At 51.1% G+C, this 24,041-nt stretch overlaps 2 protein-coding genes across 6 annotated transcripts in view; both read left to right on the plus strand.

Moving 5' to 3' along the window:
• Positions 1-24,041, plus strand: part of ERMAP (erythroblast membrane associated protein (Scianna blood group)) — a 633,995-nt gene that overhangs the window by 79,507 nt on the left and 530,447 nt on the right. The gene's annotated exons all lie outside the window — the stretch shown is intronic.
• Positions 1-24,041, plus strand: part of PHC2 (polyhomeotic homolog 2) — a 213,943-nt gene that overhangs the window by 65,418 nt on the left and 124,484 nt on the right. For all 4 annotated transcript variants that reach the window (XM_063942027.1, XM_063942026.1, XM_063942028.1 and 1 more), the window contains 2 exons: positions 9,076-9,425; positions 12,475-12,622. In XM_063942027.1, the coding sequence (XP_063798097.1) occupies positions 9,076-9,425; positions 12,475-12,622 (498 nt within the window). The remainder of the gene's footprint in view (positions 1-9,075; positions 9,426-12,474; positions 12,623-24,041) is intronic.

Below are 24,041 nucleotides of genomic sequence, written 5' to 3' on the forward strand. Positions count from 1 at the left end.
TCTGATGTTCTTGCACTAGTAGTGATCCTGATCTCTGAAGTTCTTGCACTGGTAATTACCCTGATCGCTGAAGTTTTTGCACTAGTAGTGAGCCTGATCTCTGATGTTCTTGCACTGGAAATGATCCTGATCTTTGATGTTTTAGCACTAGTAATGATCCTGATCTCTGATGTTCTTGCACTGGAAATGATCCTGATCTTTGATGTTTTAGCACTAGTAATGATCCTGATCTCTGATGTTCTTGCACTAGTAATGATCCTGACCTCTGAATTTCTTGCACTAGTAATGATCCTGATCTCTCATGTTCTTGCACTGGAAATGATCCTGATCTTTGATGTTTTAGCACTAGTAATGATCCTGATCTCTGATGTTCTTGCACTAGTAATGATCCTGACCTCTGAATTTCTTGCACTAGTAATGATCCTGATCTCTGATGTTCTTGCACTGGTAATGACCCTGATCTCTGATGTTTTTGCACGAGTTGTGATCCTGATATCTGATGTTCTTGCACTAGTAATGATCCTGATCTCTGATGTTCTTGCACTAGTAGTTATCCTGATCTCTGATGTTCTTGCACTAGTAATGATCCTGACCTCTGAATTTCTTGCACTAGTAATGATCCTGATCTCTGATGTTCTTGCACTAGTAGTGATCCTGATCTCTGATGTTCTTGCACTGGTACTGACCCTGATCTCTGATGTTTTTGCACGAGTTGTGATCCTGATCTCTGATGTTCTTGCACTAGTAGTGATCCTGATCTCTGATGTTCTTGCACTGGTAATGACCCTGATCTCTGATGTTTTTGCACTAGTAGTGATCCTGATCTCTGATGTTCTTGCACTAGTAGTGATCCTGATCTCTGATGTTCTTGCACTAGTAGTGAACCTGATCTCTGATGTTCTTGCACTAGTAGTGATCCTGATCTCTGATGTTCTTGCACTAGTAGTGATCCTGATCTCTGAAGTTCTTGCATTGATAATTATAATGTCTGCCCTGTGCAGTCTTATATAGTTCTTATATCCCTCTATTTGTCTTTAGGGCTTTGCTGCTCCTCCTCATCCCTGGAGATTGCACAAAGTGTCATCACTTCACAGTATCTCATGTGACTCTAGAACCGGGCTCTCTCACTCAGGATGGAGCAGGGATTGTCATGGAAACAGCCCCCACTTCCTATGGTTATAAATAAATAATTGGTACTTCCATCAACCCCAGGCTCTATAGTAACCTCTTCCCTGCCGGAGTGATCCTGATCTCTGAAGTTCCTGCACTGGTAATGATCCTGATCTCTGAAGTTCTTGCACTAGTAATGATCCTGATCTCTGATGTTCTTGCACTGGTAATGATCCTGATCTCTGAAGTTCCTGGACTGGTAATGATCCTGATCTCTGAAGCTCCTGGACTGGTAATGATCCTGATCTCTGAAGTTCTTGAATTAGTAGTAACACTGATCTCTGATGTTCTTGCACTAGTAATGATCCTGATCTCTGATGTTCTTGCACTAGTAGTGATCCTGATCTCTGATGTTCTTGCACTAGTAGTGATCCTGATCTCTGATGCTCTTGCACTGGTAATGATCCTGATCTCTGAAGTTCCTGGACTGAAAATGATCCTGATCTCTCATGTTCTTGCACTGGAAATGATCTTGATCTTTGATGTTCTAGCACTAGCAATGATCCTGATCTCTGATGTTCTTGCACTGGAAGTGATCCTGATCTCTGATGTTCTTGCACTGGTAATGATCCTGATCTCTGACGTTCTTGCACTGGTAATGATCCTGATCTCTGAAGTTCTTGCAATAGTAATGATCCTGATCTCTGATGTTCTTGCACTGGAAGTGATCCTGATCTCTGTTGTTTTGATCTCTGATGTTATTGCACTAGTAATGATCCTTATCTCTGATGTTCTTGCACTAATAATGATCCTGATCTTTAATGTTCTTGCACTAGAAATGATCCTGATCTCTGAAGTTCTTGCACTGGTAATGATCCTGATCTTTAATGTTCTTGCACTAGAAATGATCCTGATCTCTGATGTTCTTGCACTGGAAGTGATCCTGATCTCTGTTGTTTTTGCACTAGTAGTGATCTTGTAGTGGTGATGACCCTGATCTCTGAAGTTCTTGCACTAGTAGTGATCCTGATCTCTGATGTTCTTGCACTAGTAGTGATCCTGATCTCTGAAATTCTTGCACTGGTAATGATCCTGATCTCTGCAGTTCTTGCACTAGTAATGATCCTGATCTCTGATGTTCTTGCACTGGTAATGATCCTGATCTCTGATGTTCTTGCACTGGTAATGATCCTGATCTCTGATGTTCTTGCACTGGAAGTGATCCTGATCTCTGTTGTTTTTGCACTAGTAGTGATCTTGTAGTGGTGATGATTCTGATCTCTGATGTTCTTGCACTAGTAGTGATCCTGATCTCTGGAGTTCTTGCACTGGTAATTACCCTGATCGCTGAAGTTTTTGCACTAGTAGTAAGCCTGATCTTTGATGTTATTGCACTGGAAATTATCCTGATCTATCATGTTCTTGCACTGGAAATGATCTTGATCTTTGATGTTCTAGCACTAGCAATGATCCTGACCTCTGAATTTCTTGCACTAGTAATGATCCTGATCTCTGATGTTCTTGCACTAGTAATGATCCTGACCTCTGAATTTCTTGCACTAGTAATGATCCTGGTCTCTGAATTTCTTACAATAGTAATGATCCTGATCTCTGATGTTCTTGCACTGGAAGTGATCCTGATCTCTGTTGTTTTTGCACTAGTAGTGATCTTGTAGTGATGATGATCCTGATCTCTGATGTTCTTGCACTAGTAGTGATCCTGATCTCTGAAGTTCTTGCACTGGTAATTACCCTGATCGCTGAAGTTTTTGCACTAGTAGTGAGCCTGATCTCTGATGTTCTTGCACTGGAAATGATCCTGATCTTTGATGTTTTAGCACTAGTAATGATCCTGATCTCTGATGTTCTTGCACTGGAAATGATCCTGATCTTTGATGTTTTAGCACTAGTAATGATCCTGATCTCTGATGTTCTTGCACTAGTAATGATCCTGACCTCTGAATTTCTTGCACTAGTAATGATCCTGATCTCTCATGTTCTTGCACTGGAAATGATCCTGATCTTTGATGTTTTAGCACTAGTAATGATCCTGATCTCTGATGTTCTTGCACTAGTAATGATCCTGACCTCTGAATTTCTTGCACTAGTAATGATCCTGATCTCTGATGTTCTTGCACTGGTAATGACCCTGATCTCTGATGTTTTTGCACGAGTTGTGATCCTGATATCTGATGTTCTTGCACTAGTAATGATCCTGATCTCTGATGTTCTTGCACTAGTAGTTATCCTGATCTCTGATGTTCTTGCACTAGTAATGATCCTGACCTCTGAATTTCTTGCACTAGTAATGATCCTGATCTCTGATGTTCTTGCACTAGTAGTGATCCTGATCTCTGATGTTCTTGCACTGGTACTGACCCTGATCTCTGATGTTTTTGCACGAGTTGTGATCCTGATCTCTGATGTTCTTGCACTAGTAGTGATCCTGATCTCTGATGTTCTTGCACTGGTAATGACCCTGATCTCTGATGTTTTTGCACTAGTAGTGATCCTGATCTCTGATGTTCTTGCACTAGTAGTGATCCTGATCTCTGATGTTCTTGCACTAGTAGTGAACCTGATCTCTGATGTTCTTGCACTAGTAGTGATCCTGATCTCTGATGTTCTTGCACTAGTAGTGATCCTGATCTCTGAAGTTCTTGCATTGATAATTATAATGTCTGCCCTGTGCAGTCTTATATAGTTCTTATATCCCTCTATTTGTCTTTAGGGCTTTGCTGCTCCTCCTCATCCCTGGAGATTGCACAAACTGTCATCACTTCACAGTATCTCATGTGACTCTAGAACCGGGCTCTCTCACTCAGGATGGAGCAGGGATTGTCATGGAAACAGCCCCCACTTCCTATGGTTATAAATAAATAATTGGTACTTCCATCAACCCCAGGCTCTATAGTAACCTCTTCCCTGCCGGAGGCCTGACAGGTGCTGCCACTGAATATAATCACTTGGAGACAATGTGTAGTAACTTCTTACAGCGGAAGCATATAAAACAGACGCAATATACGGAGAAAGCATTGTTACTGAAATGTATTCTTCCCTGTCGTTCTGTGGCATGTACTAGTACTGGACGCTTCCATAGCCCTTACCGGCAGCAAAGGTAGAGACAAGAGCTCCGGACAGCAGATGACGAGCAATTATCACCTATTAATAGTGTAGTCTCCGGCGGAATGGTTGTACATTCCATCTATCTATCTACTACTTCTTCTATTACATCTGCGATCAACATATTTTGCCTTCCAGAGCTGTCCGCAGTGACGATTGTCAGCTGGGCGCTGGTTTCCTACTGAGCCATGCTTTCCCTAGTGTGTCTCCAGCTGTGATGGACGGCACAGTGTTTTATGATAGAAGGATGTTGGGCAGTACTGAGCGATGGCTGGGACACGGTCCATTTTATGGGCCTGCACTGGTTGTGTACTCAGACGTCACATGGGAGGCCCTACTGAGATAGGGAATCTACACCTGTCAGAGGGCTGCTATGGTGAGACCGATGGTGGCATTTCTCCCCTTGCACACTCATACGTACACTTGCACACTCCCACACATGCTTGTGTTACATGGGAAGCACAGAGTCACAGACGTGAAAACTACAGCAACAGCAGCCAAAGCAAAGTCACCCCATACGGTGATATACAACCTGCTCCAGTACAGAACTGGCTTTTATATGATTTATGGAGCTGCCAGTGTCTTTTGGAAATGTAATCAATTTACATGGAGGACAGCGATTAGGGGCAGGCGGTATAGATGGAGGACAGCGATTAGGGGCAGGCGGTATAGATGGAGGACAGAGATTAGGGGCAGGCGGTATAGATGGAGGACAGAGATTAGGGGCAGCCGGTATAGATGGAGGACAGCGATTAGGGGCAGGCGGTATAGATGGAGGACAGCGATTAGGGGCAGGCGGTATAGATGGAGGACAGGGATTAGGGGCAGGCGGTATAGATGGAGGACAGAGATTAGGGGCCACCGGTATCGATGGAGGACAGCGATTAGGGGCAGGTGGTATAGATGGAGGACAGAGATTAGGGGCAGGCGGTATAGATGGTGGACAGAGATTAGAGGCAGGCGGTATAGATGGAGGACAGCGATTAGGGGCAGGCGGTATAGATGGAGGACAGCGATTAGGAGCAGGCGGTATAGATGGAGGACAGGGATTAGGGGCAGGCGGTATAGATGGAGGACAGGGATTAGGGGCAGCCGGTATAGATGGAGGACAGCGATTAGGGGCAGGCGGTATAGATGGAGGACAGCGATTAGGAGCAGGCGGTATAGATGGAGGACAGGGATTAGGGGCAGGCGGTATAGATGGAGGACAGGGATTAGGGGGAGCCGGTATAGATGGAGGACAGCGATTAGGGGCAGGCGGTATAGATGGAGGACAGCGATTAGGGGCAGGCGGTATAGATGGAGGTCAGCGATTAGGGGCAGGCGGTATAGATGGAGGACAGCGATTAGAGGCAGGCGGTATAGATGGAGGACAGGGATTAGGAGCAGGCAGTATAGATGGAGGACAGAGATTAGGGGCAGGTGGTATAGATGGAGGACAGAGATTAGGAGTAGGCGGTATAGATGGAGGACAGCAATTAGGGGCAGGCGGTATAGATGGAGGACAGAGATTAGGGGCAGGCGGTATAGATGGAGGACAGAGATTAGGGGCAGGCGGTATAGATGGAGGACAGAGATTAGGGGCAGGCGGTATAGATGGAGGACAGAGATTAGGGCCAAGCGGTATAGATGGAGGACAGAGATTAGGGGCAGGCGGTATAGATGGAGGACAGAGATTAGGGGCAGGCGGTATAGATGGAGGACAGAGATTAGGGGCAGGCGGTATAGATGGAGGACATAGATTAGGGGCAGGCGGTATAGATGGAGGACAGGGATTAGGGGCAGGCGGTATAGATGGAGGACAGAGATTAGGGGCAGGCGGTATAGATGGAGGACAGAGATTAGGGGCAGGCGGTATAGATGGAGGACAGAGATTAGGGGCAGGCGGTATAGATGGAGGACAGGGATTAGGGGCAGGCAGTATAGATGGAGGACAGGGATTAGGGGCAGGCGGTATAGATGGAGGACAGCGATTAGGGGCAGGCGGTATAGATGGAGGACAGCGATTAGGGGCAGGCGGTATAGATGGAGGACAGCGATTAGGGGCAGGCGGTATAGATGGAGGACAACGATTAGGGGCAGGCGGTATAGATGGAGGACAGCGATTAGGGGCAGGCGGTATAGATGGAGGACAGAGATTAGGGGCAGGCGGTATAGATGGAGGACAGGGATTAGGGGCAGGCGGTATAGATGGAGGACAGAGATTAGGGGCAGGCGGTATAGATGGAGGACAGGGATTAGGGGCAGGCGGTATAGATGGAGGACAGAGATTAGGGGCAGGCGGTATAAATGGAGGACAGAGATTAGGGGCAGGCGGTATAGATGGAGGACAGAGATTAGGGGCAGGCGGTATAGATGGAGGACAGAGATAAAGGGCAGGCGGTATAGATGGAGGACAGAGATTAGTGGCAGGCGGTATAGATGGAGGACAGAGATTAGGGGCAGGCGGTATAGATGGAGGACAGCGATTAGAGGCAGGCGGTATAGATGGAGGACAGCGATTAGAGGCAGGCGGTATGGATGGAGGACAGCGATTAGAGGCAGGCGGTATGGATGGAGGACAGCGATTAGAGGCAGGCGGTATAGATGGAGGACATCGATTAGGGGCAGGCGGTATAGATGGAGGACATCGATTAGGGGCAGGCGGTATAGATGGAGGACAGAGATTAGGGGCAGGCGGTATAGATGGAGGACAGCGATTAGGGGCAGGCGGTATAGATGGAGGACAGCGATTAGAGGCAGGCGGTATAGATGGAGGACAGAGATTAGGGGCAGGCGGTATAGATGGAGGACAGAGATTAGGGGCAGGCGGTATAGATGGAGGACAGCGATTAGGGGCAGGCGGTATAGATGGAGGACAGGGATTAGGAGCAGGCGGTATAGATGGAGGACAGGGATTAGGAGCAGGCGGTATAGATGGAGGACAGGGATTAGGAGCAGGCGGTATAGATGGAGGACAGTGATTAGGAGCAGGCGGTATAGATGGAGGACAGCGATTAGGGGCAGGCGGTATAGATGGAGGACAGAGATTAGAGGCAGGCGGTATAGATGGAGGATAGCGATTAGGGGCAGGCGGTATAGATGGAGGACAGTGATTAGGAGCAGGCGGTATAGATGGAGGACAGTGATTAGGAGCAGGAGGTATAGATGGAGGACAGAGATTAGGGGCAGGCGGAATAGATGGAGGACAGCGATTAGGGGCAGGCGGTATAGATGGAGGACAGCGATTAGGGGCAGGTGGTATAGATGGAGGACAGTGATTAGGAGCAGGTGGTATAGATGGAGGACAGTGATTAGGGGCAGGCGGTATAGATGGAGGACAGAGATTAGGGGCAGGCGGTATAGATGGAGGACAGCGATTAGGGGCAGGCGGTATAGATGGAGGACAGCGATTAGGGGCAGGCGGTATAAATGGAGGACAGAGATTAGGGGCAGGCGGTATAGATGGAGGACAGAGATTAGGAGCAGGCGGTATAGATGGAGGACAGTGATTAGGAGCAGGCGGTATAGATGGAGGACAGCGATTACGAGCAGGCGGTATAGATGGAGGACAGAGATTAGGGGCAGGCGGTATAGATGGAGGACAGCGATTAGGGGCAGGCGGTATAGATGGAGGACAGCGATTAGGAGCAGGCGGTATAGATGGAGGACAGAGATTAGGGGCAGGCGGTATAGATGGAGGCCAGAGATTAGGGGCAGGCGGTATAGATGGAGGACAGCGATTAGGAGCAGGCGGTATAGATGGAGGACAGGGATTAGGAGCAGGCGGTATAGATGGAGGCCAGAGATTAGGGGCTGGCGGTATAGATGGAGGACAGCGATTAGGGGCAGGCGGTATAGATGGAGGACAGCGATTAGAGGCAGGCGGTATAGATGGAGGACAGAGATTAGGGGCAGGCGGTATAGATGGAGGACAGTGATTAGGGGCAGGCGGTATAGATGGAGGACAGCGATTAGGAGCAGGCGGTATAGATGGAGGACAGAGATTAGGGGCAGGCGGTATAGATGGAGGACAGCGATTAGAGGCAGGCGGTATTGATGGAGGACAGAGATTAGGGGCAGGTGGTATAGATGGAGGACAGAGATTAGGGGCAGGCGGTATTGATGGAGGACAGCGATTAGGGGCAGGCGGTATAGATGGAGGACAGTGATTAGGGGCAGGCGGTATAGATGGAGGACAGAGATAAGGAGCAGGCGGTATAGATGGAGGACAGAGATTAGGGGCAGGCGGTATAGATGGAGGACAGTGATTAGGGGCAGGCGGTATAGATGGAGGACAGAGATTAGGGGCAGGCGGTATAGATGGAGGACAGAGATTAGGAGCAGGCGGTATAGATGGAGGACAGAGATTAGGGGCAGGCGGTATAGATGGAGGACAGTGATTAGGGGCAAGCGGTATAGATGGAGGACAGAGATTAGGGGCAGGCGGTATAGATGGAGGACAGAGATTAGGAGCAGGCGGTATAGATGGAGGACAGAGATTAGGGGCAGGCGGTATAGATGGAGGACAGAGATTAGGGGCAGGCGGTATAGATGGAGGACAGAGATTAGGGGCAGGCGGTATTGATGGAGAACAGAGATTAGGGGCAGGCGGTATAGATGGAGGACAGCGATTAGAGGCAGGCGGTATAGATGGAGGACAGAGATTAGAGGCAGGCGGTATTGATGGAGGACAGAGATTAGGGGCAGGCGGTAAAGATAGAAGACAGAGATTAGGAGCAGGCGGTATATATTCTCCTGTATTGTGCTGTATACTCGGTTCTGGATTACCCGCAGTACATGTATAGAACGTGTCTCCATGCGGTAGCTGTGCAATATGTAACGTTCCTGATCTTTCCGCAGCCTTCTCCCCGCAGCTGGTGCACCAGCAGAAACAGATCCAGCACCACTTTACCATCCAGAACCAGCCGCACATCCAGCCGCGTCCTGTGCTGCCGGTCACACAGATCAGCGCCCCGCGTCAGCCGCTCACCCACCAGCCGCAGCTGTCTCAGTGTCTGTGCTCCCCACCAATCACATCCCAGGCTCAACTGGATCCCCCGTCTACGTGCGTTGAGTCCAATGGGCACAGACCGAGCCCAGTTCTCCAGCTTCCCCAGCCATGTGCCAGCCTATCAGAGGGCACAGTGCAGCGCAGGCTCCTGCCACCCAGCTCTCCAGTCATCCTCCAGATCCCGACCGCTGCCGGCATGGTGAGTGTATTATCATATCACAAGGGATCCATAGTGCTCTGCTTAACGCGTAATACCCGACTGCCAGAATGCCGACGGATCCCAGTAAGTATTGTAACACTATCCCTAACCCACCCCTCCTGCAGCCTCACAATAACCCCCCTTGAAGCCTAACCCTAACCGCTCCCCCCACAGCCTAACCCTAACCAACCCCCCACAGCCTAACCCTAACCAACCCCCCACAGCCTAACCCTAACCGCCCCCCCCCACAGCCTAACCCTAACCGCCCCCCACAGCCTAACCATAACCACCCCCCCACAGCCTAACCCTAACCACTCCCCCCACACAGCCTAACCCTAACCGCTCCCCCCCACAGCCTAACCCTAACCAACCCCCCACAGCCTAACCCTACCCGCCCCCCCCCACAGCCTAACCCTAACCGCCCCCCCACAGCCTAACCATAACCACCCCCCCACAGCCTAACCCTAACCACTCCCCCCCCCACAGCCTAACCCTAACCGCTCCCCCCCACAGCCTAACCCTAACCAACCCCCCACAGCCTAACCCTACCCCCCCCCACAGCCTAACCCTAACCGCCCCCCACAGCCTAACCATAACCACCCCCCACAGCCTAACCCTACCCGCCCCCCCCCACAGCCTAACCCTAACCACCCCCCACAGCCTAACCATAACCCCCCCACAGCCTAACCCTAACCGCTCCCCCCCACAGCCTAACCCTAACCAACCCCCCACAGCCTAACCCTACCCGCCCCCCTCCACAGCCTAACCCTAACCTCCCCCCACAGCCTAACCCTAACCGCTCCCCCCCAAGCCTAACCCTAACCAACCCCCCACAGCCTAACCCTACCCCCCCCCCACAGCCTAACCCTAACCTCCCCCCACAGCCTAACCATATTCACCCCCCCACAGCCTAACCCTAACCTCCCCCCACAGCCTAACCATAACCACCCCCCCACAGCCTAACCCTAACCACCCCACACAGCCTAACCCTAACCGCTCCCCCCCACAGCCTAACCCTAACCGCTCCCCCCCCCCAAGCCTAACCCTAACCAACCCCCCACAGCCTAACCCTACCCGCCCCCCCACAGCCTAACCCTAACCTCCCCCCACAGCCTAACCATAACCACCCCCCCACAGCCTAACCCTAACCACCCCCCACAGCCTAACCCTAACCGCTCCCCCCCACAGCCTAACCCTAACCGCTCCCCCCCCACAGCCTAACCCTAACCGCCCCCCCCACAGCCTAACCCTACCCGCTCCCCCCCCACAGTCTAACCCTAACCACCACCCCCCACACAGCCTAACCCTAACCGCCCCCCCCCCCCACAGCCTAACCCTAACCACCCCCCCACAGCCTAACCCTAACTGCCCCCCCACAGCCTAACCCTAACCGCCCATCCCACACATCCTGACACTACCCCCCCACAGCCTAACCCTAACCGCCCCCCCACAGCCTAACCCTAACCGCCCCCCCCCCCACTCACAGCCTAACCCTAACCGCCCCTCCCCCACAGCCTAACCTACCCGCCCCCCACAGCCTAACCCTAACCGCCTCTCCCCCTCAGCCTAACCATAACCACCCCCCACAGCCTAACCTTAACCACCCCCCACAGCCTAACCCTAACTGCTCCCCCCCACAGCCTAACCCTAACCGCTCCCCCCCCCACAGCCTAACCCTAACCGCTCCCCCCCCACAGCCTAACCCTAACCACTCCCCCCCCCACAGTCTAACCCTAACCACCCCCACCCCCACACAGCCTAACCCTAACCGCCCCCCTCACAGCCTAACCCTAACTGCCCCCCCACAGCCTAACCCTAACCGCCCATCCCACACAGCCTGACACTACCCCCCCACAGCCTAACCCTAACCGCCCCCCCACAGCCTAACCCTAACCGCCCCCCCCCCCCACTCGCAGCCTAACCCTAACCGCCCCTCCCCCACAGCCTAACCTACCCGCCCCCCACAGCCTAACCCTAACCGCCTCTCCCCCACAGCCTAACCCTAACCCCCCCCACACAGCCTAACCCTAACCACCCCCCCCACAGCCTAACCCTAACCGCCTCCCACAGCCTAACCCTAACCGCTCCCCACAGCTAACCCTAATCGCACCTACAGCCTAAACATAACTGCCCCTCCCCACAGCCTAACCCTAACTGCCCCCCCACACATTAACCCTGACCGCCCCCCCACAGCCTAACCCTAACCACTCCCCCCCCCCCACAGCCTAACCCTAACCCCCCCCCCCCACACACAGCCTAACCCTAACCGCCCTCCCACAGCCTAACCCTAACCGCCCATCCCACACAGCCTGACACTACCCCCCCACAGCCTAACCCTAAACTCCTCGAACAGCCTAACCCTAACCGCTCCCCACAGCTAACCCTAACCGCCCCTACAGCCTAAACATAACCGCCCCTCCCCACAGCCTAACCCTAACCTCCTCCCACAGCCTAACCCTAACCGCTCCCCACAGCTAACCCTAACCGCCCCTACAGCCTAAACATAACCGCCCCTACCCCCTACAGCCTAACCCTAACTGCCCCCCCACAGCCTAACCCTAACCGCCCCCCCCCACACTGCCTAAACCTAACCACCCTTACAGCCTAAATCTAACTGTACCTTCCTGCAGCCTAACCTTAACCGCACCCTCCTTCCGCATCCGAACCCTAACTGCAGCCCCCCTAAAACATAACCATAATCTGCAGCTTAACCCCTGTCCCCCCACAGCCTAACCGCACTCCCCCTCGCCCACACAGCCTAACCCTAACCGCCTCACAGCGGCCTCACCCTGTCCACATCCGACCCACAGTCGCACAATAATTGGCGCATGATGTCACAAAATGGCGTTCTGTCACATGACTGGTGGAATGCATGAATATAGCGTATCTCCGTGTCCTGGGGAATGGTATCTCTCCAGTAACCGCTCTCATTTGCAGCAGATATGGAGTTTGGATCACTGTAACCAGGCAGAGAAGCAGTGTGACTTCTGCAGCGCTCGAGGTACAGAACAGCAATGCGCCTTATCACGCTTTTCCCGTCTTCCCGCAGGACAGCATCCACAAACATTGTGCTCCCCCCCAACGTATCCCGTCCGTCAGTCCTTCTCTGATTCATATCCAGCCACAGCCTACACTGGTAGCCCAAGCCACTGTCTCCATCACACAGACCCCGGATCTGCAGAAACCACTGCCGCACGGTGAGCCGCTGTCACATTGCATGCGTGTGATGAGAATAACATGCTTCTGTATCATGTATGTGTGCGTGCTGCAATGCCTCCGCGTTACAGGCTGGATAATGTCATGTGTGATCTATGCTTATCATTATATAGTGGTATAGGGTGCAGGTCACAGGCTCGCTGGTAACAGGCCAGAGGTATAGTGCAGCAGAGTCAGCGGAGGGCTTGGGTGTGATCTATACTTATCATTATATAGTGGTATAGGATACAGGTCACAGGCTCGCTGGTAACAGGCCAGAGGTATAGTGCAGCAGAGTCAGCGGAGGGCTGGGTGTGATCTATGCTTATCATTATATAGTGGTATAGGATACAGGTCACAGGCTCGCTGGTAACAGGCCAGAGGTATAGTGCAGCAGCAGAGTCAGCGGAGGGCTGGGTGTGATCTATACTTATCATTATATAGTGGTATAGGATGCAGGTCACAGGCTCGCTGGTAACAGGCCAGAGGTATAGTGCAGCAGAGTCAGCGGAGGGCTGGGTGTGATCTATACTTATCATTATATAGTGGTATAGGGTGCAGGTCACAGGCTCGCTGGTAACAGGCCAGAGGTATAGTGCAGCAGAGTCAGCGGAGGGGCTGGGTGTGATCTATGCTTATCATTATATAGTGGTATAGGGTGCAGGTCACAGGCTCGCTGGTAACAGGCCAGAGGTATAGTGCAGCAGAGTCAGCGAGGGCTGGTGTGATCTATACTTATCATTATATAGTGGTATAGGGTGCAGGTCACAGGCTCGCTGGTAACAGGCCAGAGGTATAGTGCAGCAGAGTCAGCGGAGGGCTGGGTGTGATCTATACTTATCATTATATAGTGGTATAGGGTGCAGGTCACAGGCTCGCTGGTAACAGGCCAGAGGTATAGTGCAGCAGAGTCAGCGGAGGGCTGGGTGTGATCTATACTTATCATTATATAGAGGTATAGGTGCAGGTCACAGGCTCGCTGGTAACAGGCCAGAGGTATAGTGCAGCAGAGTCAGCGGAGGGCTGGGTGTGATCTATACTAATCATTATATAGTGGTATAGGATGCAGGTCACACCGCTCGCTGGTAACAGGCCAGAGGTATAGTGCAGCAGAGTCAGCGGAGGGCTGGGTGTGATCTATACTTATCATTATATAGTAGTATAGGGTGCAGGTCACAGGCTCGCTGGTAACAGGCCAGAGGTATAGTGCAGCAGAGTCAGCGGAGGGCTGGGTGTGATCTATACTTATCATTATATAGTGGTATAGGGTGCAGGTCACAGGCTCGCTAGTAACAGGCCAGAGGTATAGTGCAGCAGAGTCAGCGGAGGGCTGGGTGTGATCTATACTTATCATTATATAGTGGTATAGGGTGCAGGTCACAGGCTCGCTGGTAACAGGCCAGAGGTATAGTGCAGCAGAGTCAGCGGAGGGCTGGGTGTGATCTATACTTATCATTATATAGTGGTATAGGATGCAGGTCACAGGCTCGTTGGTAACAGGCCAGAGGTATAGTGCAGCAGAGTCAGCGGAGGGCTGGGTGTGATCTATACTTATCATTATATAGTGGTATAGGGTGCAGGTCACACGCTCGCTGGTAACAGGCCAGAGGTATAGTGCAGCAGAGTCAGCGGAGGGCTGGGTGTGATCTATACTTATCATTATATAGTGGTATAGGGTGCAGGTCACAGGCTCGCTGGTAACAGGCCAGAGGTATAGTGCAGCAGAGTCAGCGGAGGGCTGGGTGTGATCTATACTTATCATTATATAGTGGTATAGGGTGCAGGTCACAGGCTCGCTGGTAACAGGCCAGAGGTATAGTGCAGCAGAGTCAGCGGAGGGCTGGGTGTGATCTATACTTATCATTATATAGTGGTATAGGATGCAGGTCACAGGCTCGCTGGTAACAGGCCAGAGGTATAGTGCAGCAGAGTCAGCGGAGGGCTGGGTGTAATCTATACTTATCATTATATAGTGGTATAGGGTGCAGGTCACAGGCTCGCTGGTAACAGGCCAGAGGTATAGTGCAGCAGAGTCAACGGAGGGCTGGGTGTGATCTATACTTATCATTATATAGTGGTATAGGATGCAGGTCACAGGCTCGCTGGTAACAGGCCAGAGGTATAGTGCAGCAGAGTCAGCGGAGGGCTGGGTGTGATCTATGCTTATCATTATATAGTGGTATAGGGTGCAGGTCACAGGCTCGCTGGTAATAGGCCAGAGGTATAGTGCAGCAGAGTCAGCGGAGGGCTGGGTGTGATCTATACTTATCATTATATAGTGGTATAGGGTGCAGGTCACAGGCTCGCTGGTAACAGGCCAGAGGTATAGTGCAGCAGAGTCAGCGGAGGGCTGGGTGTGATCTATACTTATCATTATATAGTGGTATAGGATGCAGGTCACAGGCTCGCTGGTAACAGGCCAGAGGTATAGTGCAGCAGAGTCAGCGGAGGGCTGGGTGTGATCTATAGTTATCATTATATAGTGGTATAGGGTGCAGGTCACAGGCTCGCTGGTAACAGGCCAGAGGTATAGTGCAGCAGAGTCAGCGGAGGGCTGGGTGTGATCTATACTTATCATTATATAGTGGTATAGGATACAGGTCATAGGCTCGCTGGTAACAGGCCAGAGGTATAGTGCAGCAGAGTCAGCGGAGGGCTGGGTGTGATCTATGCTTATCATTATATAGTGGTATAGGATACAGGTCACAGGCTCGCTGGTAACAGGCCAGAGGTATAGTGCAGCAGAGTCAGCGGAGGGCTGGGTGTGATCTATGCTTATCATTATATAGTGGTATAGGATACAGGTCACAGGCTCGCTGGTAACAGGCCAGAGGTATAGTGCAGCAGAGTCAGCGGAGGGCTGGGTGTGATCTATACTTATCATTATATAGTGGTATAGGATACAGGTCACAGGCTCGCTGGTAACAGGCCAGAGGTATAGTGCAGCAGAGTCAGCGGAGGGCTGGGTGTGATCTATACTTATCATTATATAGAGGTATAGGATGCAGGTCACAGGCTCGCTGGTAACAGGCCAGAGGTATAGTGCAGCAGAGTCAGCGGAGGGCTGGGTGTGATCTATACTTATCATTATATAGTGGTATAGGGTGCAGGTCACAGGCTCGCTGGTAACAGGCCAGAGGTATAGTGCAGCAGAGTCAGCGGAGGGCTGGGTGTGATCTATACTTATCATTATATAGTGGTATAGGGTGCAGGTCACAGGCTCGCTGGTAACAGGCAGAGGTATAGTGCAGCAGAGTCAGCGGAGGGCTGGGTGTGATCTATACTTATCATTATATAGTGGTATAGGGTGCAGGTCACAGGCTCGCTGGTAACAGGCCAGAGGTATAGTGCAGCAGAGTCAGCGGAGGGCTGGGTGTGATCTATACTTATCATTATATAGTGGTATAGGATGCAGGTCACAGGCTCGCTGGTAACAGGCCAGAGGTATAGTGCAGCAGAGTCAGCGGAGGGCTGGGTGTGATCTATACTTATCGTTATATAGTGGTATAGGGTGCAGGTCACAGGCTCGCTGGTAACAGGCCAGAGGTATAGTGCAGCAGAGTCAGCGGAGGGCTGAATGTGATCTATACTTATCATTATATAGTGGTATAGGGTGCAGGTCACAGGCTCGCTGGTAACAGGCCAGAGGTATAGTGCAGCAGAGTCAGCGGAGGGCTGGGTGTGATCTATACTTATCATTATATAGTGGTATAGGGTGCAGGTCACAGGCTCGCTGGTAACAGGACAGAGGTATAGTGCAGCAGAGTCAGCGGAGGGCTGGGTGTGATCTATACTTATCATTATATAGTGGTATAGGGTGCAGGTCACAGGCTCGCTGGTAACAGGCCAGAGGTATAGTGCAGCAGAGTCAGCGGAGGGCTGGGTGTGATCTATACTTATCATTATATAGTGGTATAGGGTGCAGGTCACAGGCTCGCTGGTAAGAGGCCAGAGGTATAGTGCAGCAGAGTCAGCGGAGGGCTGGGTGTGATCTATGCTTATCATTATATAGTGGTATAGGATGCAGGTCACAGCCTCGCTGGTAACAGGCCAGAGGTATAGTGCAGCAGAGTCAGCGGAGGGCTGGGTGTGATCTATACTTATCATTATATAGTGGTATAGGGTGCAGGTCACAGGCTCGCTGGTAAGAGGCCAGAGGTATAGTGCAGCAGAGTCAGCGGAGGGCTGGGTGTGATCTATACTTATCATTATATAGTGGTATAGGGTGCAGGTCACAGGCTCGCTGGTAACAGGCCAGAGGTATAGTGCAGCAGAGTCAGCGGAGGGCTGGGTGTGATCTATACTTATCATTTTACAGTGGTATAGGATGCAGGTCACAGGCTCGCTGGTAACAGGGCCAGAGGTATAGTGCAGCAGAGTCAGCGGAGGGCTGGGTGTGATCTATACTTATCATTATATAGTGGTATAGGATGCAGGTCACAGGCTCGCTGGTAACAGGCCAGAGGTATAGTGCAGCAGAGTCAGCGGAGGGCTGGGTGTGATCTATACTTATCATTATATAGTGGTATAGGGTGCAGGTCACAGGCTCGCTGGTAACAGGCCAGAGGTATAGTGCAGCAGAGTCAGCGGAGGGCTGGGTGTGATCTATACATATCATTATATAGTGGTATAGGGTGCAGGTCACAGGCTCGCTGGTAACAGGCCAGAGGTATAGTGCAGTAGAGTCAGCGGAGGGCTGGGTGTGATATATACTTATCATTATATAGTGGTATAGGATACAGGTCACAGGCTCGCTGGTAACAGGCCAGAGGTATAGTGCAGCAGAGTCAGCGGAGGGCTGGGTGTGATCTATACTTATCATTATATAGTGGTATAGGATACAGGTCACAGGCTCGCTGGTAACAGGCCAGAGGTATAGTGCAGCAGAGTCAGCGGAGGGCTGGGTGTGATCTATACTTATCATTATATAGTGGTATAGGATACAGGTCACTGGCTCGTTGGTAACAGGCCAGAGGTATGGTGCAGCAGAGTCAGCGGAGGGCTGGGTGTGATCTATGCTTATCATTATATAGTGGTATAGGGTGCAGGTCACAGGCTCGCTGGTAACAGGCCAGAGGTATAGTGCAGCAGAGTCAGCGGAGGGCTGGGTGTGATCTATACTTATCATTATATAGTGGTATAGGGTGCATTTCACAGGCTCGCTGGTAACAGGCCAGAGGTATAGTGCAGCAGAGTCAGCGGAGGGCTGGGTGTGATCTATACTTATCATTATATAGTGGTATAGGATACAGGTCACTGGCTCGTTGGTAACAGGCCAGAGGTATGGTGCAGCAGAGTCAGCGGAGGGCTGGGTGTGATCTATACTTATCATTATATAGTGGTATAGGGTGCAGGTCACAGGCTCGCTGGTAACAGGCCAGAGGTATAGTGCAGCAGAGTCAGCGGAGGGCTGGGTGTGATCTATGCTTATCATTATATAGTGGTATAGGATGCAGGTCACAGGCTCGCTGGTAACAGGCCAGAGGTATAGTGCAGCAGAGTCAGCGGAGGGCTGGGTGTGATCTATACTTATCATTATATAGTGGTATAGGGTGCAGGTCACAGGCTCGCTGGTAACAGGCCAGAGGTATAGTGCAGCAGAGTCAGCGGAGGGCTGGGTGTGATCTATGCTTATCATTATATAGTGGTATAGGGTGCAGGTCACAGGCTCGCTGGTAACAGGCCAGAGGTATAGTGCAGCAGAGTCAGCGGAGGGCTGGGTGTGATCTATACTTATCATTATATAGTGGTATAGGGTGCAGGTCACAGGCTCGCTGGTAACAGGCCAGAGGTATAGTGCAGCAGAGTCAGCGGAGGGCTGGGTGTGATCTATGCGTATCATTATATAGTGGTATAGGATGCAGGTCACAGGCTCGCTGGTAACAGGCCAGAGGTATAGTGCAGCAGAGTCAGCGGAGGGCTGGGTGTGATCTATACTTATCATTATATAGTGGTATAGGGTGCAGGTCACAGGCTCGCTGGTAACAGGCCAGAGGTATAGTGCAGCAGAGTCAGCGGAGGGCTGGGTGTGATCTATACTTATCATTATATAGTGGTATAGGGTGCAGGTCACAGGCTCGCTGGTAAGAGGCCAGAGGTATAGTGCAGCAGAGTCAGCGGAGGGCTGGGTGTGATCTATGCTTATCATTATATAGTGGTATAGGATGCAGGTCACAGCCTCGCTGGTAACAGGCCAGAGGTATAGTGCAGCAGAGTCAGCGGAGGGCTGGGTGTGATCTATACTTATCATTATATAGTGGTATAGGGTGCAGGTCACAGGCTCGCTGGTAAGAGGCCAGAGGTATAGTGCAGCAGAGTCAGCGGAGGGCTGGGTGTGATCTATACTTATCATTATATAGTGGTATAGGGTGCAGGTCACAGGCTCGCTGGTAACAGGCCAGAGGTATAGTGCAGCAGAGTCAGCGGAGGGCTGGGTGTGATCTATACTTATCATTTTACAGTGGTATAGGATGCAGGTCACAGGCTCGCTGGTAACAGGCCAGAGGTATAGTGCAGCAGAGTCAGCGGAGGGCTGGGTGTGATCTATACTTATCATTATATAGTGGTATAGGATGCAGGTCACAGGCTCGCTGGTAACAGGCCAGAGGTATAGTGCAGCAGAGTCAGCGGAGGGCTGGGTGTGATCTATACTTATCATTATATAGTGGTATAGGGTGCAGGTCACAGGCTCGCTGGTAACAGGCCAGAGGTATAGTGCAGCAGAGTCAGCGGAGGGCTGGGTGTGATCTATACATATCATTATATAGTGGTATAGGGTGCAGGTCACAGGCTCGCTGGTAACAGGCCAGAGGTATAGTGCAGTAGAGTCAGCGGAGGGCTGGGTGTGATATATACTTATCATTATATAGTGGTATAGGATACAGGTCACAGGCTCGCTGGTAACAGGCCAGAGGTATAGTGCAGCAGAGTCAGCGGAGGGCTGGGTGTGATCTATACTTATCATTATATAGTGGTATAGGATACAGGTCACAGGCTCGCTGGTAACAGGCCAGAGGTATAGTGCAGCAGAGTCAGCGGAGGGCTGGGTGTGATCTATACTTATCATTATATAGTGGTATAGGATACAGGTCACTGGCTCGTTGGTAACAGGCCAGAGGTATGGTGCAGCAGAGTCAGCGGAGGGCTGGGTGTGATCTATGCTTATCATTATATAGTGGTATAGGGTGCAGGTCACAGGCTCGCTGGTAACAGGCCAGAGGTATAGTGCAGCAGAGTCAGCGGAGGGCTGGGTGTGATCTATACTTATCATTATATAGTGGTATAGGGTGCATTTCACAGGCTCGCTGGTAACAGGCCAGAGGTATAGTGCAGCAGAGTCAGCGGAGGGCTGGGTGTGATCTATACTTATCATTATATAGTGGTATAGGGTGCAGGTCACAGGCTCGCTGGTAACAGGCAGAGGTATAGTGCAGCAGAGTCAGCGGAGGGCTGGGTGTGATCTATACTTATCATTATATAGTGGTATAGGGTGCAGGTCACAGACTCGCTGGTAACAGGCCAGAGGTATAGTGCAGCAGAGTCAGCGGAGGGCTGGGTGTGATCTATACTTATCATTATATAGTGGTATAGGATACAGGTCACTGGCTCGTTGGTAACAGGCCAGAGGTATGGTGCAGCAGAGTCAGCGGAGGGCTGGGTGTGATCTATACTTATCATTATATAGTGGTATAGGGTGCAGGTCACAGGCTCGCTGGTAACAGGCCAGAGGTATAGTGCAGCAGAGTCAGCGGAGGGCTGGGTGTGATCTATGCTTATCATTATATAGTGGTATAGGATGCAGGTCACAGGCTCGCTGGTAACAGGCCAGAGGTATAGTGCAGCAGAGTCAGCGGAGGGCTGGGTGTGATCTATACTTATCATTATATAGTGGTATAGGGTGCAGGTCACAGGCTCGCTGGTAACAGGCCAGAGGTATAGTGCAGCAGAGTCAGCGGAGGGCTGGGTGTGATCTATGCTTATCATTATATAGTGGTATAGGGTGCAGGTCACAGGCTCGCTGGTAACAGGCCAGAGGTATAGTGCAGCAGAGTCAGCGGAGGGCTGGGTGTGATCTATACTTATCATTATATAGTGGTATAGGGTGCAGGTCACAGGCTCGCTGGTAACAGGCCAGAGGTATAGTGCAGCAGAGTCAGCGGAGGGCTGGGTGTGATCTATGCTTATCATTATATAGTGGTATAGGGTGCAGGTCACAGGCTCGCTGGTAACAGGCCAGAGGTATAGTGCAGCAGAGTCAGCGGAGGGCTGGGTGTGATCTATACTTATCATTATATAGTGGTATAGGGTGCAGGTCACAGGCTCGCTGGTAACAGGCCAGAGGTATAGTGCAGCAGAGTCAGCGGAGGGCTGGGTTGTGATCTATGCTTATCATTATATAGTGGTATAGGATGCAGGTCACAGGCTCGCTGGTAACAGGCCAGAGGTATAGTGCAGCAGAGTCAGCGGAGGGCTGGGTGTGATCTATACTTATCATTATATAGAGGTATAGGGTGCAGGTCACAGGCTCGCTGGTAACAGGACAGAGGTATAGTGCAGCAGAGTCAGCGGAGGGCTGGGTGTGATCTATACTTATCATTATATAGTGGTATAGGATGCAGGTCACAGGCTCGCTGGTAACAGGCCAGAGGTATAGTGCAGCAGAGTCAGCGGAGGGCTGGGTGTGATCTATACTTATCATTATATAGTGGTATAGGGTGCAGGTCACAGGCTCGCTGGTAACAGGCCAGAGGTATAGTGCAGCAGAGTCAGCGGAGGGCTGGGTGTGATCTATACTTATCATTCTATAGTGGTATAGGGTGCAGGTCACAGGCTCGCTGGTAACAGGCCAGAGGTATAGTGCAGCAGAGTCAGCGGAGGGCTTGGGTGTGATCTATACTTATCATTATATAGTGGTATAGGGTGCAGGTCACAGGCTCGCTGGTAACAGGCCAGAGGTATAGTGCAGCAGAGTCAGCGGAGGGCTGGGTGTGATCTATACTTATCATTATATAGTGGTATAGGGTGCAGGTCACAGGCTCGTTGGTAACAGGCCAGAGGTATAGTGCAGCAGAGTCAGCGGAGGACTGGGTGTGATCTATACTTATCATTATATAGTGGTATAAGGTGCAGGTCACAGGCTCGTTGGTAACAGGCCAGAGGTATAGTGCAGCAGAGTCAGCGGAGGGCTGGGTGTGATCTATACTTATCATTATATAGTGGTATAGGGTGCAGGTCACAGGCTCGTTGGTAACAGGCCAGAGGTATAGTGCAGCAGAGTCAGCGGAGGGCTGGGTGTGATCTATACTTATCATTATATAGTGGTATAGGATACAGGTCACAGGCTCGCTGGTAACAGGCCAGAGGTATAGTGCAGCAGAGTCAGCGGAGGGCTGGGTGTGATCTATACTTATCATTATATAGTGGTATAGGGTGCAGGTCACAGGCTCGCTGGTAACAGGCCAGAGGTATAGTGCAGCAGAGTCAGCGGAGGGCTGGGTGTGATCTATACTTATCATTATATAGTGGTATAGGGTGCAGGTCACAGGCTCGCTGGTAACAGGCCAGAGGTATAGTGCAGCAGAGTCAGCGGAGGGCTGGGTGTGATCTATGCTTATCATTATATAGTGGTATAGGGTGCAGGTCACAGGCTCGCTGGTAACAGGCCAGAGGTATAGTGCAGCAGAGTCAGCGGAGGGCTGGGTGTGATCTATACTTATCATTATATAGTGGTATAGGGTGCAGGTCACAGGCTCGCTGGTAACAGGCCAGAGGTATAGTGCAGCAGAGTCAGCGGAGGGCTGGGTGTGATCTCTACTTATCATTATATAGTGGTATAGGGTGCAGGTCACAGGCTCGCTGGTAACAGGCCAGAGGTATAGTGCAGCAGAGTCAGCGGAGGGCTGGGTGTGATCTATACTTATCATTATATAGTGGTATAGGATGCAGGTCACAGGCTCGCTGGTAACAGGCCAGAGGTATAGTGCAGCAGAGTCAGCGGAGGGCTGGGTGTGATCTATACTTATCATTATATAGTGGTATAGGGTGCAGGTCACAGGCTCGCTAGTAACAGGCCAGAGGTATAGTGCAGCAGAGTCAGCGGAGGGCTGGGTGTGATCTATACTTATCATTATATAGTGGTATAGGATACAGGTCACAGGCTCGCTGGTAACAGGCCAGAGGTATAGTGCAGCAGAGTCAGCGGAGGGCTGGGTGTGATCTATACTTATCATTATATAGTAGTATAGGGTGCAGGTCACAGGCTCGCTAGTAACAGGCCAGAGGTATAGTGCAGCAGAGTCAGCGGAGGGCTGGGTGTGATCTATACTTATCATTATATAGTGGTATAGGATACAGGTCATAGGCTCGCTGGTAACAGGCCAGAGGTATAGTGCAGCAGAGTCAGCGGAGGGCTGGGTGTGATCTATACTTATCATTATATAGTGGTATAGGATACAGGTCACAGGCTCGCTGGTAACAGGCCAGAGGTATAGTGCAGCAGAGTCAGCGGAGGGCTGGGTGTGATCTATACTTATCATTATATAGTGGTATAGGGTGCAGGTCACAGGCTCGCTGGTAACAGGCCAGAGGTATAGTGCAGCAGAGTCAGCGGAGGGCTGGGTGTGATCTATGCTTATCATTATATAGTGGTATAGGATGCAGGTCACAGGCTCGCTGGTAACAGGCCAGAGGTATGGTGCAGCAGAGTCAGCGGAGGACTGGGTGTGATCTATACTTATCATTATATAGTGGTATAGGGTGCAGGTCACAGGCTCGCTGGTAACAGGCCAGAGGTATAGTGCAGCAGAGTCAGCGGAGGACTGGGTGTGATCTATACTTATCATTATATAGTGGTATAGGGTGCAGGTCACAGGCTCGTTGGTAACAGGCCAGAGGTATAGTGCAGCAGAGTCAGCGGAGGGCTGGGTGTGATCTATACTTATCATTATATAGTGGTATAGGGTGCAGGTCACAGGCTCGTTGGTAACAGGCCAGAGGTATAGTGCAGCAGAGTCAGCGGAGGGCTGGGTGTGATCTATACTTATCATTATATAGTGGTATAGGGTGCAGGTCACAGGCTCGCTGGTAACAGGCCAGAGGTATAGTGCAGCAGAGTCAGCGGAGGGCTGGGTGTGATCTATACTTATCATTATATAGTGGTATAGGGTGCAGGTCACAGGCTCGCTGGTAACAGGCCAGAGGTATAGTGCAGCAGAGTCAGCGGAGGGCTGGGTGTGATCTATGCTTATCATTATATAGTGGTATAGGGTGCAGGTCACAGGCTCGCTGGTAACAGGCCAGAGGTATAGTGCAGCAGAGTCAGCGGAGGGCTGGGTGTGATCTATACTTATCATTATATAGTGGTATAGGGTGCAGGTCACAGGCTCGCTGGTAACAGGCCAGAGGTATAGTGCAGCAGAGTCA

Source organism: Pseudophryne corroboree, chromosome 10 (assembly GCF_028390025.1).
Source record: "Pseudophryne corroboree isolate aPseCor3 chromosome 10, aPseCor3.hap2, whole genome shotgun sequence".
NCBI classification, from domain to species: domain Eukaryota; kingdom Metazoa; phylum Chordata; class Amphibia; order Anura; family Myobatrachidae; genus Pseudophryne; species Pseudophryne corroboree.